General features: G+C 45.1%; 1 protein-coding gene across 3 annotated transcripts in view; it reads right to left on the reverse strand.

Moving 5' to 3' along the window:
• LOC124007728 (sushi, von Willebrand factor type A, EGF and pentraxin domain-containing protein 1-like) overlaps positions 1-18,846 on the reverse strand; it is a 214,113-nt gene that overhangs the window by 66,170 nt on the left and 129,097 nt on the right. For all 3 annotated transcript variants that reach the window (XM_046318456.1, XM_046318455.1, XM_046318457.1), the window contains 2 exons: positions 2,019-2,150; positions 610-801 (listed from right to left, as the gene is read on the reverse strand). In XM_046318456.1, the coding sequence (XP_046174412.1) occupies positions 610-801; positions 2,019-2,150 (324 nt within the window). The remainder of the gene's footprint in view (positions 1-609; positions 802-2,018; positions 2,151-18,846) is intronic.

The raw sequence follows: 18,846 nt of genomic DNA on the forward strand, positions 1-18,846 counted from the left end.
CTCATTGACATCACAGTAAATGTCCTCATTGTTCATACTTTAGCTTCTCATTGACATCACAGTAAATGTCCTCATTGTTCATACTTTAGCTTCTCATTGACATCACAGTAAATGTCCTCATTGTTCATACTTTAGCTTCTCATTGACATCACAGTAAATGTCCTCATTGTTCATACTTTAGCTTCTCATTGACATCACAGTAAATGTCCTCATTGTTCATGCACCTGGGGATCAACCTTTCGGCACGGCGAATCCAAGCCTGACATACTGTAGGTATGACATCGTTGCATATCTCATCCATGGCCTGAAGTGGGGTGATACGCTCATCGGGATGGCAATCATACATCTTAAGAGTTTTGAAACAATGAGTTTTGTACTGAGTTGTGAAAATTGACCACATACTTGTGAAAATTGACCACATACTTGTGAAAATTGACCACATACTTGTGAAAATTGCACCAAAGTGATGAGAAAAAAACAGCCAAAGAAAATGTACTGCAGGTGTCTGTCCCAAATGGCAGCCATACCCAAAGACCAGGGTTCAAAGTAGTGCACTATATAGTGAACAGGGTTCCATTTGGGATGCAGCCTATGACTAAGGTCACTCACAGGAGCAGTCGGGTCTGTCGGGCGAGTGTGGCGGCTCCCACACTCCGTTGTTAGCACAGAAGTAGCTGTGGACGTCCTGCCGTGTGAAGCTGTATCCGTCTTTACAGTACAGAGTACAGTTGACCCCGTCCTCCTCTTCTGAACAGGAGAACTCCCCATTCACTGGGACGAAGGGCTGTACACATGTGGACCCTGGAATATAACAGAGACACGCAGAGCTTCATCGGCAATGTACTTATGGGGCTGGCTGAATTCTATTAAATAAAAGACAATTTGTATTTATTTTGTGTGCACCCAGTCTCTACATTGATAGGTAATGTAGTACAATATGGAGAATGTGAAGTACAGAACCAAACAGTTGATTTGAGATGTCATCCTATTCCAAAATAGTGAAGCTCTGCTTCAACCAAATAAAAACATACATTAAATATGACATAAATACATGAACATTAAAACAAATCCCGTAGTTGAATGAAGATCTAAGTGCTTGTGGTGTACAGGCCTACCTTGTAAAGCCAAAACACAACAAAGATAGAGATGTACAGAGTAAACTAGTAATCTCTAGAATACTCTGGTCATCTCTAGTAAACTCTGGTCATTTCTAGTATACTCTAGTATACTCTAGAATACATTGGTCATCACTAGTAAACTGGTTAACTCTAGTATACTCTAGTATACTCTAGAATATATTGGTCATCTCTAGTGAACTCTGGTCAAATCTAGTATACTCTAGTAAAGTCTGGTCAACTCTGGTCAACGAGCAAATTCTAGTAAACTCTGGTCAACGCTAGTCTACTCTGGTCAGCTCTAGTCTACTCTGGTCAGCTCTAGTCTACTCTGGTCAGCTCAAGTCTACTCTGGTCAGCTCTAGTCTACTCTGGTCAACTCTGATCAACTCTAGTCTACTCTGGTCAGCTCTAGTCTACTCTGGTCAACTCTGATCAACTCTAGTCTACTCTGGTCAGCTCTAGTCTACTCGGGTCAACTCTGGTCAACTCTAGTCTACTCTGGTCAGCTCTAGTCTACTCTGGTCAACTCTGGTCAACTCTAGTCAGCTCTAGTCTACTCTGGTCAGCTCTGGTCAACTCTAGTCTACTCTGGTCAGCTCTAGTCTACTCTGGTCAACTCTAGTCAACTCTAGTCTACTCTGGTCAGCTCTAGTCTACTCTGGTCAACTCTAGTCTACTCTGGTCAGCTCTAGTCTACTCTGGTCAACTCTGGTCAACTCTAGTCTACTCTGGTCAACTCTAGTCTACTCTGGTCAACTCTAGTCTACTCTAGTCTACTCTAGTCAACTCTAGTCTACTCTGGTCAACTCTAGTCTACTCTGGTCAACTCTAGTCTACTCTAGTCTACTCTGGTCATCTCTACTATGCTCTAGTAAACTCTAGCAAACTCCTTCCTTTTACCTTGTACAGTGATGGTGAGGTGGCAGGTGCGGTTGTTGCCTGCCTGATCCGTAGCTGTGTAGCTCACCACCGTCTCTCCGACAGGGAATAGAGAGCCTGGTGTGTGCGTGGTGTACACACTCAGACGCCCACCTGAGAATGGTACACAACACACAAAAACAATAACTAACACTTATATATGATCTTGCAGACCGTCTCTGGGATATTAAAGCAGAGACAAACTCTGTACCAACTATGTACTTTGGTTTTCTTATCCTTCGTCTGATCATGGGTTTAAATCCCGGGTTTAACCCTCAAAAGTCAAATGTCTTGTCATTGTCACTGCTGCTCCCGAGTGGCGCACTGGTCTAAGGCACTGCATCTCAGTGCTAGAGGCGTCACTACAGACCTTGCTTCGATTCCAGGCTGTATCACAATCGGCCGTGATTGGGAGAGCCATAGGGCAGTGCACAATTGGACCAGCGCCGTACTGGTTAGAGTTTAGCCGGGGTAGGCCATCATTGTAAATAAGAATTTGTTCTCAGCTGACATACCTAGTTACGTAAGGGTTCAATGAAAATAAAATACAAAATAAATCATGTTTAAAAGACACCTAGATAAAGTACAGTATCATTAATAGCCCTGCAGAGTGCAGTGGTGTGTCAGTTACCATAGATGGGCAGAATGAGTCACTCTAGTCCTGGTTAACCACAACAGTTATACAAAGGCAGGGCATGTTGACACATGTTAGAACGGCTGGACTCTCTCTCAGAGCATCACATGGTATCAGAATTAATAATATCATCATCATCTGGGCAGACTGGGGGTACTTGCTACCTGTCTGGATAAATTCATAGATGGAGGGATTGATGAAGGGATGGATGGATGGATGGATGGATTAGAGAGAGAAAGAGAGAGAGAAAAAGACACAAAGACACAAAGACACACAGACACACAGACACACAGACACACACACACACACACACACTGTTCCCAGTGGAAGCCTTGTACTACAGCAGTTTACTGATTCACCAAGTCAAGGGCTTGATGATTAGTAGACAAGTTGTATCATGTGTGCTAGCTCTGGAATAGATCAAATACATGGAACTGCTGGGGGCCCAGAGGAGAGGATTGAGAACCATTGGTCTAACACAGACACAGTAGAGTAGAGGTGAACCACTGGTCTAGAAACAGACATAGTAGAGTAGAGGAGAACCACTGGTCTAGACACAGACACAGTAGAGTAGAACCACTGGTCTAGACACAGACACAGTAGAGTAGAGGTGAACCACTGGTCTAGAAACAGACATAGTAGAGTAGAGGAGAACCACTGGTCTAGACACAGACACAGTAGAGTAGAACCACTGGTCTAGACACAGACACAGTAGAGTAGAGGTGAACCACTGGTCTAGAAACAGACATAGTAGAGTAGAGGAGAACCACTGGTCTAGACACAGACACAGTAGAGTAGAACCACTGGTCTAAACACAGACACAGTAGAGTAGAGGTGAACCACTGGTCTAGAAACAGACATAGTAGAGTAGAGGAGAACCACTGGTCTAGACACAGACACAGTAGAGTAGAACCACTGGTCTAGACACAGACACAGTAGAGTAGAGGTGAACCACTGGTCTAGAAACAGACATAGTAGAGTAGAACCACTGGTCTAGACACAGACACAGTAGAGTAGAGGTGAACCACTGGTCTAGACACAGACACAGTAGAGTAGAACCACTGGTCTAGACACAGACACAGTAGAGTAGAGGTGAACCACTGGTCTAGAAACAGACATAGTAGAGTAGAGGAGAACCACTGGTCTAGACACAGACACAGTAGAGTAGAACCACTGGTCTAGACACAGACACAGTAGAGTAGAGGTGAACCACTGGTCTAGAAACAGACATAGTAGAGTAGAGGAGAACCACTGGTCTAGACACAGACACAGTAGAGTAGAACCACTGGTCTAGACACAGACACAGTAGAGTAGAGGTGAACCACTGGTCTAGAAACAGACATAGTAGAGTAGAGGAGAACCACTGGTCTAGATACAGACACAGTAGAGTAGTGTAGAGTAGAACCACTGATCTAGACACAGACACAGTAGAGTAGAGTAGAACCACTGGTCTAGAAACAGACATAGTAGAGTAGAGGTGAACCACTGGTCTAGAAACAGACATAGTAGAGTAGAGGTGAACCACTGGTCTAGAAACAGACATAGTAGAGTAGAGGTGAACCACTGGTCTAGAAACAGACATAGTAGAGTAGAGGTGAACCACTGGTCTAGAAACAGACATAGTAGAGTAGAGGTGAACCACTGGTCTAGAAACAGACATAGTAGAGTAGAGGAGAACCACTGGTCTAGACACAGACACAGTAGAGTAGAACCACTGGTCTAGACACAGACACAGTAGAGTAGAGGTGAACCACTGGTCTAGAAACAGACATAGTAGAGTAGAGGAGAACCACTGGTCTAGACACAGACACAGTAGAGTAGAACCACTGGTCTAGACACAGACACAGTAGAGTAGAGGTGAACCACTGGTCTAGAAACAGACATAGTAGAGTAGAGGAGAACCACTGGTCTAGACACAGACACAGTAGAGTAGAACCACTGGTCTAGACACAGACACAGTAGAGTAGAACCACTGGTCTAGACACAGACACAGTAGAGTAGAACCACTGGTCTAGACACAGACACAGTAGAGTAGAGGTGAACCACTGGTCTAGACACAGACACAGTAGAGTAGAGGAGAACCACTGATCTAGACACAGACACAGTAGAGTAGAGGAGAACCACTGATCAAGACACAGACACAGTAGAGTAGAACCACTGGTCTAGACACAGACACAGACACAGACACAGTAGAGTAGAACCACTGGTCTAGACACAGACACAGTAGAGTCTAGACACAGACACAGGAGAACCACTGATCTAGACACAGACACAGTAGAGTAGAGTAGAACCACTGGTCTAGACACAGTAGAGTAGCGGTGAACCACTGATATAGACACAGACACAATAGAGTAGAACCACTGATCTAGACACAGACACAGTAGAGGAGAACCACTGGTCTAGACACAGACACAGTAGAGTAGAGGAGAACCACTGATCTAAACACAGACACAGTAGAGTATAGTAGAACCACTGGTCTAACAGACACAGTAGAGTAGAGGAGAACCACTGATCTAGATACAGACACAGTAGAGTAGAGTAGAACCACTGATCTAGACACAGACACAGTAGAGTAGAACCACTGGTCTAGACACAGACACAGTAGAGTAGAGGAGAACCACTGGTCTAGACACAGTAGAGTAGAGGTGAACCACTGATCAAGACACAGACACAGTAGAGTAGAACCACTGATCTAGACACAGACACAGTAGAGTAGAGTAGAACCACTGGTCTAGACACAGTAGAGTAGCGGTGAACCACTGATATAGACACAGACACAATAGAGTAGAACCACTGATCTAGACACAGACACAGTAGAGGAGAACCACTGGTCTAGACACAGACACAGTAGAGTAGAGGAGAACCACTGATCTCGACACAGTAGAGTAGAGGAGAACCACTGATCTAGATACAGACACAGTAGGGTAGAGTAGAACCACTGATCTAGACACAGACACAGTAGAGTAGAACCACTGGTCTAGACACAGACACAGTAGAGTAGAGGAGAACCACTGATCTAGACACAGACACAGTAGAGTAGAGTAGAACCACTGGTCTAGACACAGTAGAGTAGAGGTGAACCACTGATCTAACAGACACAGTACAGTAGAGGTGAACCACTGATCTAACAGACACAGTAGAGTAGAGGTGAACCACTGGTCTAGACACAGACACAGTAGAGGTGAACCACTGATCTAACAGACACAGTACAGTAGAGGTGAACCACTGGTCTAACAGACACAGTAGAGTAGAGTAGAGTGAACCACTGGTCTAGACACAGTAGAGTAGAGTAGAACCACTGGTCTAGACACAGTAGAGTAGAGTGAACCACTGATCAAGACACAGACACAGTTGAGTAGAACCACTGATCTAACAGACACAGTACAGTAGAGTAGAGGTGAACCACTGATCTAACAGACACAGTACAGTAGAGGTGAACCACTGGTCTAACAGACACAGTACAGTAGAGGTGAACCACTGGTCTAACAGACACAGTACAGTAGAGGTAAACCACTGGTCTAACAGACACAGTAGAGTAGAGGTGAACCACTGGTCTAACAGACACAGTACAGTAGAGGTGAACCACTGGTCTAACAGACACAGTACAGTAGAGGTAAACCACTGGTCTAACAGACACAGTAGAGTAGAGGTGAACCACTGGTCTAACAGACACAGTACAGTAGAGGTGAACCACTGGTCTAACAGACACAGTACAGTAGAGGTGAACCACTGGTCTAACAGACACAGTACAGTAGAGGTGAACCACTGGTCTAACAGACACAGTAGAGTAGAGGAGAACCACTGGTCTAGACACAGACACAGTAGAGTAGAGGAGAACCACTGATCTAGACACAGACACAGTAGAGTAGAGTAGAACCACTGGTCTAGACACAGTAGAGTAGCGGTGAACCACTGATATAGACACAGACACAATAGAGTAGAACCACTGATCTAGACACAGACACAGTAGAGGAGAACCACTGGTCTAGACACAGACACAGTAGAGTAGAGGAGAACCACTGATCTCGACACAGTAGAGTAGAGGAGAACCACTGGTCTAGACACAGACACAGTAGAGTAGAGGAGAACCACTGATCTAGACACAGACACAGTAGAGTAGAGTAGAACCACTGGTCTAGACACAGTAGAGTAGAGGAGAACCACTGATCTAGACACAGACACAGTAGAGTATAGTAGAAACACTGGTCTAACAGACACAGTAGAGTAGAGGAGAACCACTGATCTAGATACAGACACAGTAGAGTAGAGTAGAACCACTGATCTAGACACAGACACAGTAGAGTAGAACCACTGGTCTAGACACAGACACAGTAGAGTAGAGGAGAACCACTGATCTAGACACAGTAGAGTAGAGGAGAACCACTGGTCTAGACACAGACACAGTAGAGTAGAGGAGAACCACTGATCTCGACACAGTAGAGTAGAGGAGAACCACTGGTCTAGACACAGACACAGTAGAGTAAAGTAGAACCACTGGTCTAGACACAGTAGAGTAGAGGAGAACCACTGATCTAGACACAGACACAGTAGAGTAGAGTAGAACCACTGATCTAGACACAGACACAGTAGAGTAGAACCACTGGTCTAGATACAGACACAGTAGAGTAGAGTAGAACCACTGATCTAGACACAGACACAGTAGAGTAGAACCACTGGTCTAGACACAGACACAGTAGAGTAGAGGAGAACCACTGATCTAGACACAGACACAGTAGAGTAGAGTAGAACCACTGGTCTAGACACAGTAGAGTAGAGGTGAACCACTGATCTAACAGACACAGTACAGTAGAGGTGAACCACTGATCTAACAGACACAGTAGAGTAGAGGTGAACCACTGGTCTAACAGACACAGTACAGTAGAGGTGAACCACTGATCTAACAGACACAGTACAGTAGAGGTGAACCACTGGTCTAACAGACACAGTAGAGTAGAGTAGAGTAGAACTACTGGTCTAGACACAGTAGAGTAGAGTAGAACCACTGGTCTAGACACAGTAGAGTAGAGGTGAACCACTGATCAAGACACAGACACAGTTGAGTAGAACCACTGATCTAACAGACACAGTACAGTAGAGTAGAGGTGAACCACTGATCTAACAGACACAGTACAGTAGAGGTGAACCACTGGTCTAACAGACACAGTACAGTAGAGGTGAACCACTGGTCTAACAGACACAGTACAGTAGAGGTAAACCACTGGTCTAACAGACACAGTAGAGTAGAGGTGAACCACTGGTCTAACAGACACAGTACAGTAGAGGTGAACCACTGGTCTAACAGACACAGTACAGTAGAGGTAAACCACTGGTCTAACAGACACAGTAGAGTAGAGGTGAACCACTGGTCTAACAGACACAGTACAGTAGAGGTGAACCACTGGTCTAACAGACACAGTACAGTAGAGGTGAACCACTGGTCTAACAGACACAGTACAGTAGAGGTGAACCACTGGTCTAACAGACACAGTACAGTAGAGGTAAACCACTGGTCTAACAGACACAGTAGAGTAGAGGTGAACCACTGGTCTAACAGACACAGTACAGTAGAGTAGAGGTGAACCACTGGTCTAACAGACACAGTACAGTAGAGTAGAGGTGAACCACTGGTCTAACAGACACAGTACAGTAGAGGTAAACCACTGGTCTAACAGACACAGTAGAGTAGAGGTGAACCACTGGTCTAACAGACACAGTACAGTAGAGGTGAACCACTGGTCTAACAGACACAGTACAGTAGAGGTGAACCACTGGTCTAACAGACACAGTACAGTAGAGGTAAACCACTGGTCTAACAGACACAGTAGAGTAGAGGTGAACCACTGGTCTAACAGACACAGTACAGTAGAGTAGAGGTGAACCACTGATCTAACAGACACAGTACAGTAGAGTAGAGGTGAACCACTGGTCTAACAGACACAGTAGAGTAGAGGTGAACCACTGGTCTAACAGACACAGTAGAGTAGAGGTGAACCACTGGTCTAACAGACACAGTACAGTAGAGTAGAGGTGAACCACTGATCTAACAGACACAGTAGAGTAGAGGTGAACCACTGATCTAACAGACACAGTACAGTAGAGGTGAACCACTGGTCTAACAGACACAGTACAGTAGAGGTGAACCACTGGTCTAACAGACACAGTACAGTAGAGGTGAACCACTGGTCTAACAGACACAGTACAGTAGAGGTGAACCACTGGTCTAACAGACACAGTACAGTAGAGGTGAACCACTGGTCTAACAGACACAGTACAGTAGAGTAGAGGTGAACCACTGATCTAACAGACACAGTAGAGTAGAGGTGAACCACTGATCTAACAGACACAGTAGAGTAGAGGTGAACCACTGGTCTAACAGACACAGTAGAGTAGAGGTGAACCACTGATCTAACAGACACAGTACAGTAGAGGTGAACCACTGGTCTAACAGACACAGTAGAGTAGAGGTGAACCACTGGTCTAACAGACACAGTAGAGTAGAGTAGAGGTGAACCACTGATCTAACAGACACAGTAGAGTAGAGTAGAGGTGAACCACTGATCTAACAGACACAGTAGAGTAGAGTAGAGGTGAACCACTGATCTAACAGACACAGTAGAGTAGAGTAGAACCACTGGTCTAGACACAGTAGAGTAGAGGTGAACCACTGATCTAACAGACACAGTAGAGTAGAGGTGAACCACTGATCTAACAGACACAGTAGAGTAGAGTAGAGGTGAACCACTGATCTAACAGACACAGTAGAGTAGAGGTGAACCACTGATCTAACAGACACAGTAGAGTAGAGTAGAGGTGAACCACTGATCTAACAGACACAGTACAGTAGAGTAGAACCACTGATCTAACAGACACAGTAGAGTAGAGTAGAGGTGAACCACTGATCTAACAGACACAGTAGAGTAGAGTAGAGGTGAACCACTGATCTAACAGACACAGTAGAGTAGAGTAGAGGTGAACCACTGATCTAACAGACACAGTAGAGTAAAGTAGAACCACTGGTCTAGACACAGTAGAGTAGAGGAGAACCACTGATCTAGACACAGACATAGTAGAGTATAGTAGAAACACTGGTCTAACAGACACAGTAGAGTAGAGGAGAACCACTGATCTAGATACAGACACAGTAGAGTAGAGTAGAACCACTGATCTAGACACAGACACAGTAGAGTAGAACCACTGGTCTAGACACAGACACAGTAGAGTAGAGGAGAACCACTGATCTAGACACAGTAGAGTAGAGGAGAACCACTGGTCTAGACACAGACACAGTAGAGTAGAGGAGAACCACTGATCTCGACACAGTAGAGTAGAGGAGAACCACTGGTCTAGACACAGACACAGTAGAGTAGAGTAGAACCACTGGTCTAGACACAGTAGAGTAGAGGAGAACCACTGATCTAGACACAGACACAGTAGAGTAGAGTAGAACCACTGATCTAGACACAGACACAGTAGAGTAGAACCACTGGTCTAGATACAGACACAGTAGAGTAGAGTAGAACCACTGATCTAGACACAGACACAGTAGAGTAGAACCACTGGTCTAGACACAGACACAGTAGAGTAGAGGAGAACCACTGATCTAGACACAGACACAGTAGAGTAGAGTAGAACCACTGGTCTAGACACAGTAGAGTAGAGGTGAACCACTGATCTAACAGACACAGTACAGTAGAGGTGAACCACTGATCTAACAGACACAGTAGAGTAGAGGTGAACCACTGGTCTAACAGACACAGTACAGTAGAGGTGAACCACTGATCTAACAGACACAGTACAGTAGAGGTGAACCACTGGTCTAACAGACACAGTAGAGTAGAGTAGAGTAGAACTACTGGTCTAGACACAGTAGAGTAGAGTAGAACCACTGGTCTAGACACAGTAGAGTAGAGGTGAACCACTGATCAAGACACAGACACAGTTGAGTAGAACCACTGATCTAACAGACACAGTACAGTAGAGTAGAGGTGAACCACTGATCTAACAGACACAGTACAGTAGAGGTGAACCACTGGTCTAACAGACACAGTACAGTAGAGGTGAACCACTGGTCTAACAGACACAGTACAGTAGAGGTAAACCACTGGTCTAACAGACACAGTAGAGTAGAGGTGAACCACTGGTCTAACAGACACAGTACAGTAGAGGTGAACCACTGGTCTAACAGACACAGTACAGTAGAGGTAAACCACTGGTCTAACAGACACAGTAGAGTAGAGGTGAACCACTGGTCTAACAGACACAGTACAGTAGAGGTGAACCACTGGTCTAACAGACACAGTACAGTAGAGGTGAACCACTGGTCTAACAGACACAGTACAGTAGAGGTGAACCACTGGTCTAACAGACACAGTACAGTAGAGGTAAACCACTGGTCTAACAGACACAGTAGAGTAGAGGTGAACCACTGGTCTAACAGACACAGTACAGTAGAGTAGAGGTGAACCACTGGTCTAACAGACACAGTACAGTAGAGTAGAGGTGAACCACTGGTCTAACAGACACAGTACAGTAGAGGTAAACCACTGGTCTAACAGACACAGTAGAGTAGAGGTGAACCACTGGTCTAACAGACACAGTACAGTAGAGGTGAACCACTGGTCTAACAGACACAGTACAGTAGAGGTGAACCACTGGTCTAACAGACACAGTACAGTAGAGGTAAACCACTGGTCTAACAGACACAGTAGAGTAGAGGTGAACCACTGGTCTAACAGACACAGTACAGTAGAGTAGAGGTGAACCACTGATCTAACAGACACAGTACAGTAGAGTAGAGGTGAACCACTGGTCTAACAGACACAGTAGAGTAGAGGTGAACCACTGGTCTAACAGACACAGTAGAGTAGAGGTGAACCACTGGTCTAACAGACACAGTACAGTAGAGTAGAGGTGAACCACTGATCTAACAGACACAGTAGAGTAGAGGTGAACCACTGATCTAACAGACACAGTACAGTAGAGGTGAACCACTGGTCTAACAGACACAGTACAGTAGAGGTGAACCACTGGTCTAACAGACACAGTACAGTAGAGGTGAACCACTGGTCTAACAGACACAGTACAGTAGAGGTGAACCACTGGTCTAACAGACACAGTACAGTAGAGGTGAACCACTGGTCTAACAGACACAGTACAGTAGAGTAGAGGTGAACCACTGATCTAACAGACACAGTAGAGTAGAGGTGAACCACTGATCTAACAGACACAGTAGAGTAGAGGTGAACCACTGGTCTAACAGACACAGTAGAGTAGAGGTGAACCACTGATCTAACAGACACAGTACAGTAGAGGTGAACCACTGGTCTAACAGACACAGTAGAGTAGAGGTGAACCACTGGTCTAACAGACACAGTAGAGTAGAGTAGAGGTGAACCACTGATCTAACAGACACAGTAGAGTAGAGTAGAGGTGAACCACTGATCTAACAGACACAGTAGAGTAGAGTAGAGGTGAACCACTGATCTAACAGACACAGTAGAGTAGAGTAGAACCACTGGTCTAGACACAGTAGAGTAGAGGTGAACCACTGATCTAACAGACACAGTAGAGTAGAGGTGAACCACTGATCTAACAGACACAGTAGAGTAGAGTAGAGGTGAACCACTGATCTAACAGACACAGTAGAGTAGAGGTGAACCACTGATCTAACAGACACAGTAGAGTAGAGTAGAGGTGAACCACTGATCTAACAGACACAGTACAGTAGAGTAGAACCACTGATCTAACAGACACAGTAGAGTAGAGTAGAGGTGAACCACTGATCTAACAGACACAGTAGAGTAGAGTAGAGGTGAACCACTGATCTAACAGACACAGTAGAGTAGAGTAGAGGTGAACCACTGATCTAACAGACACAGTAGAGTAAAGTAGAACCACTGGTCTAGACACAGTAGAGTAGAGGAGAACCACTGATCTAGACACAGACATAGTAGAGTATAGTAGAAACACTGGTCTAACAGACACAGTAGAGTAGAGGAGAACCACTGATCTAGATACAGACACAGTAGAGTAGAGTAGAACCACTGATCTAGACACAGACACAGTAGAGTAGAACCACTGGTCTAGACACAGACACAGTAGAGTAGAGGAGAACCACTGATCTAGACACAGACACAGTAGAGTAGAGTAGAACCACTGGTCTAGACACAGTAGAGTAGAGGTGAACCACTGATCTAACAGACACAGTACAGTAGAGGTGAACCACTGATCTAACAGACACAGTAGAGTAGAGGTGAACCACTGGTCTAACAGACACAGTACAGTAGAGGTGAACCACTGATCTAACAGACACAGTACAGTAGAGGTGAACCACTGGTCTAACAGACACAGTAGAGTAGAGTAGAGTAGAACTACTGGTCTAGACACAGTAGAGTAGAGTAGAACCACTGGTCTAGACACAGTAGAGTAGAGGTGAACCACTGATCAAGACACAGACACAGTTGAGTAGAACCACTGATCTAACAGACACAGTACAGTAGAGTAGAGGTGAACCACTGATCTAACAGACACAGTACAGTAGAGGTGAACCACTGGTCTAACAGACACAGTACAGTAGAGGTGAACCACTGGTCTAACAGACACAGTACAGTAGAGGTAAACCACTGGTCTAACAGACACAGTAGAGTAGAGGTGAACCACTGGTCTAACAGACACAGTACAGTAGAGGTGAACCACTGGTCTAACAGACACAGTACAGTAGAGGTAAACCACTGGTCTAACAGACACAGTAGAGTAGAGGTGAACCACTGGTCTAACAGACACAGTACAGTAGAGGTGAACCACTGGTCTAACAGACACAGTACAGTAGAGGTGAACCACTGGTCTAACAGACACAGTACAGTAGAGGTGAACCACTGGTCTAACAGACACAGTACAGTAGAGGTAAACCACTGGTCTAACAGACACAGTAGAGTAGAGGTGAACCACTGGTCTAACAGACACAGTACAGTAGAGTAGAGGTGAACCACTGGTCTAACAGACACAGTACAGTAGAGTAGAGGTGAACCACTGGTCTAACAGACACAGTACAGTAGAGGTAAACCACTGGTCTAACAGACACAGTAGAGTAGAGGTGAACCACTGGTCTAACAGACACAGTACAGTAGAGGTGAACCACTGGTCTAACAGACACAGTACAGTAGAGGTGAACCACTGGTCTAACAGACACAGTACAGTAGAGGTAAACCACTGGTCTAACAGACACAGTAGAGTAGAGGTGAACCACTGGTCTAACAGACACAGTACAGTAGAGTAGAGGTGAACCACTGATCTAACAGACACAGTACAGTAGAGTAGAGGTGAACCACTGGTCTAACAGACACAGTAGAGTAGAGGTGAACCACTGGTCTAACAGACACAGTAGAGTAGAGGTGAACCACTGGTCTAACAGACACAGTACAGTAGAGTAGAGGTGAACCACTGATCTAACAGACACAGTAGAGTAGAGGTGAACCACTGATCTAACAGACACAGTACAGTAGAGGTGAACCACTGGTCTAACAGACACAGTACAGTAGAGGTGAACCACTGGTCTAACAGACACAGTACAGTAGAGGTGAACCACTGGTCTAACAGACACAGTACAGTAGAGGTGAACCACTGGTCTAACAGACACAGTACAGTAGAGGTGAACCACTGGTCTAACAGACACAGTACAGTAGAGTAGAGGTGAACCACTGATCTAACAGACACAGTAGAGTAGAGGTGAACCACTGATCTAACAGACACAGTAGAGTAGAGGTGAACCACTGGTCTAACAGACACAGTAGAGTAGAGGTGAACCACTGATCTAACAGACACAGTACAGTAGAGGTGAACCACTGGTCTAACAGACACAGTAGAGTAGAGGTGAACCACTGGTCTAACAGACACAGTAGAGTAGAGTAGAGGTAAACCACTGATCTAACAGACACAGTAGAGTAGAGTAGAGGTGAACCACTGATCTAACAGACACAGTAGAGTAGAGTAGAGGTGAACCACTGATCTAACAGACACAGTAGAGTAGAGTAGAACCACTGGTCTAGACACAGTAGAGTAGAGGTGAACCACTGATCTAACAGACACAGTAGAGTAGAGGTGAACCACTGATCTAACAGACACAGTAGAGTAGAGTAGAGGTGAACCACTGATCTAACAGACACAGTAGAGTAGAGGTGAACCACTGATCTAACAGACACAGTAGAGTAGAGTAGAGGTGAACCACTGATCTAACAGACACAGTACAGTAGAGTAGAACCACTGATCTAACAGACACAGTAGAGTAGAGTAGAGGTGAACCACTGATCTAACAGACACAGTAGAGTAGAGTAGAGGTGAACCACTGATCTAACAGACACAGTAGAGTAGAGTAGAGGTGAACCACTGATCTAACAGACACAGTAGAGTAGAGGTGAACCACTGATCTAACAGACACAGTACAGTAGAGGTGAACCACTGATCTAACAGACACAGTACAGTAGAGGTGAACCACTGATCTAACAGACACAGTAGAGTAGAGTAGAGGTGAACCACTGATCTAACAGACACAGTACAGTAGAGTAGAGGTGAACCACTGATCTAACAGACACAGTAGAGTAGAGGTGAACCACTGATCTAACAGACACAGTAGAGTAGAGGTGAACCACTGATCTAACAGACACAGTACAGTAGAGGTGAACCACTGATCTAACAGACACAGTAGAGTAGAGGTGAACCACTGATCTAACAGACACAGTACAGTAGAGGTGAACCACTGATCTAACAGACACAGTACAGTAGAGGTGAACCACTGATCTAACAGACACAGTAGAGTAGAGTAGAGGTGAACCACTGATCTAACAGACACAGTACAGTAGAGTAGAGGTGAACCACTGATCTAACAGACACAGTAGAGTAGAGGTGAACCACTGATCTAACAGACACAGTACAGTAGAGTAGAGGTGAACCACTGATCTAACAGACACAGTAGAGTAGAGTAGAGGTGACCCACTGATCTAACAGACACAGTACAGTAGAGTAGAGGTGAACCACTGATCTAACAGACACAGTAGAGTAGAGGTGAACCACTGATCTAACAGACACAGTAGAGTAGAGGTGAACCACTGATCTAACAGACACAGTAGAGTAGAGGTGAACCACTGATCTAACAGACACAGTACAGTAGAGGTGAACCACTGATCTAACAGACACAGTACAGTAGAGGTGAACCACTGATCTAACAGACACAGTACAGTAGAGTAGAGGTGAACCACTGATCTAACAGACACAGTACAGTAGAGTAGAGGTGAACCACTGGTCTAACAGACACACAGTACAGTAGAGTAGAGGTGAACCACTGATCTAACAGACACAGTACAGTAGAGTAGAGGTGAACCACTGGTCTAACAGACACAGTAGAGTAGAGGTGAACCACTGGTCTAACAGACACAGTACAGTAGAGGTGAACCACTGGTCTAACAGACACAGTACAGTAGAGGTGAACCACTGATCTAACAGACACAGTACAGTAGAGTAGAGGTGAACCACTGGTCTAACAGACACAGTACAGTAGAGTAGAGGTGAACCACTGATCTAACAGACACAGTACAGTAGAGTAGAGGTGAACCACTGGTCTAACAGACACAGTACAGTAGAGTAGAGGTGAACCACTGATCTAACAGACACAGTAGAGTAGAGGTGAACCACTGGTCTAACAGACACAGTACAGTAGAGGTGAACCACTGATCTAACAGACACAGTAGAGTAGAGGTGAACCACTGATCTAACAGACACAGTACAGTAGAGGTGAACCACTGATCTAACAGACACAGTAGAGTAGAGGTGAACCACTGATCTAACAGACACAGTACAGTAGAGGTGAACCACTGATCTAACAGACACAGTACAGTAGAGTAGAGGTGAACCACTGATCTAACAGACACAGTACAGTAGAGGTGAACCACTGATCTAACAGACACAGTACAGTAGAGTAGAGGTGAACCACTGGTCTAACAGACACAGTAGAGTAGAGTAGAGGTGAACCACTGATCTAACAGACACAGTACAGTAGAGTAGAGGTGAACCACTGATCTAACAGACACAGTACAGTAGAGTAGAGGTGAACCACTGATCTAACAGACACAGTACAGTAGAGTAGAGGTGAACCACTGGTCTAACAGACACAGTACAGTAGAGGTGAACCACTGATCTAACAGACACAGTACAGTAGAGTAGAGGTGAACCACTGGTCTAACAGACACAGTACAGTAGAGTAGAGGTGAACCACTGATCTAACAGACACAGTACAGTAGAGTAGAGGTGAACCACTGATCTAACAGACACAGTACAGTAGAGTAGAGGTGAACCACTGATCTAACAGACACAGTACAGTAGAGTAGAGATGAACCACTGATCTAACAGACACAGTACAGTAGAGTAGAGGTGAACCACTGATCTAACAGACACAGTACAGTAGAGTAGAGGTGAACCACTGGTCTAACAGACACAGTAGAGTAGAGGTGAACCACTGGTCTAACAGACACAGTACAGTAGAGTAGAGGTGAACCACTGATCTAACAGACACAGTACAGTAGAGTAGAGGTGAACCACTGGTCTAACAGACACAGTAGAGTAGAGGTGAACCACTGGTCTAACAGACACAGTACAGTAGAGGTGAACCACTGGTCTAACAGACACAGTACAGTAGAGGTGAACCACTGATCTAACAGACACAGTACAGTAGAGTAGAGGTGAACCACTGGTCTAACAGACACAGTACAGTAGAGTAGAGACACAGTACAGTAGAGTGAACCACTGATCTAACAGACACAGTAGAGTAGAGGTGAACCACTGGTCTAACAGACACAGTACAGTAGAGTAGAGGTGAACCACTGATCTAACAGACACAGTAGAGTAGAGGTGAACCACTGATCTAACAGACACAGTACAGTAGAGGTGAACCACTGATCTAACAGACACAGTAGAGTAGAGGTGAACCACTGGTCTAACAGACACAGTACAGTAGAGGTGAACCACTGGTCTAACAGACACAGTACAGTAGAGGTGAACCACTGGTCTAACAGACACAGTACAGTAGAGGTAAACCACTGATCTAGACACAGACAAGGTAGAGTAGAACCACTGTTCTAGATACAGACACAGTAGAGTAGAACCACTGTTCTAGATACAGACACAGTAGAGTAGAGTAGAACCACTGGTCTAACAGACACAGTAGAGTAGAGGAGAACCACTGATCTAGATACAGACACAGTAGAGTAGAGTAGAACCACTGATCTAGACACAGACACAGTAGAGTAGAGTAGAACCACTGGTCTAGACACCGTAGAGTGGAGTAGAACCACTGGTCTAGACACAGTAGAGTAGAGGTGAACCACTGATTTAGACACAGACACAGTAGAGTAGAGTAGAACCACTGGTCTAGACACAGTAGAGTAGAGTAGAACCACTGGTCTAGACACAGACACAGTAGAGTAGAACCACTGGACTAGACACAGTAGAGTAGAGGAGAACCACTGATCTAGACACAGACACAGTAGAGTATAGTAGAAACACTGGTCTAACAGACACAGTAGAGTAGAGGAGAACCACTGATCTAGATACAGACACAGTAGAATAGAGTAGAACCACTGATCTAGACACAGACACAGTAGAGTAGAGTAGAACCACTGGTCTAGACACCGTAGAGTAGAGTAGAACCACTGGTCTAGACACAGTAGAGTAGAGGTGAACCACTGATCTAGACACAGACACAGTAGAGTAGAGTAGAACCACTGGTCTAGACACCGTAGAGTAGAGTAGAACCACTGGTCTAGACACAGTAGAGTAGAGGTGAACCACTGATCTAGACACAGACACAGTAGAGTAGAGTAGAACCACTGGTCTAGACACAGTGAGTAGAGTAGAACCACTGATCTAGACACAGACACAGTAGAGTAGAGTAGAACCACTGGTCTAGACACAGTAGAGTAGAGGAGAACCACTGATCTAGACACAGACACAGTAGAGTATAGTAGAAACACTGGTCTAACAGACACAGTAGAGTAGAGGAGAACCACTGATCTAGATACAGACACAGTAGAGTAGTGTAGAGTAGAACCACTGATCTAGACACAGACACAGTAGAGTAGAGTAGAACCACTGGTCTAGACACCGTAGAGTAGAGTAGAACCACTGGTCTAG

Source organism: Oncorhynchus gorbuscha, linkage group LG21 (genome assembly GCF_021184085.1).
Source record: "Oncorhynchus gorbuscha isolate QuinsamMale2020 ecotype Even-year linkage group LG21, OgorEven_v1.0, whole genome shotgun sequence".
Classification (NCBI taxonomy): domain Eukaryota; kingdom Metazoa; phylum Chordata; class Actinopteri; order Salmoniformes; family Salmonidae; genus Oncorhynchus; species Oncorhynchus gorbuscha.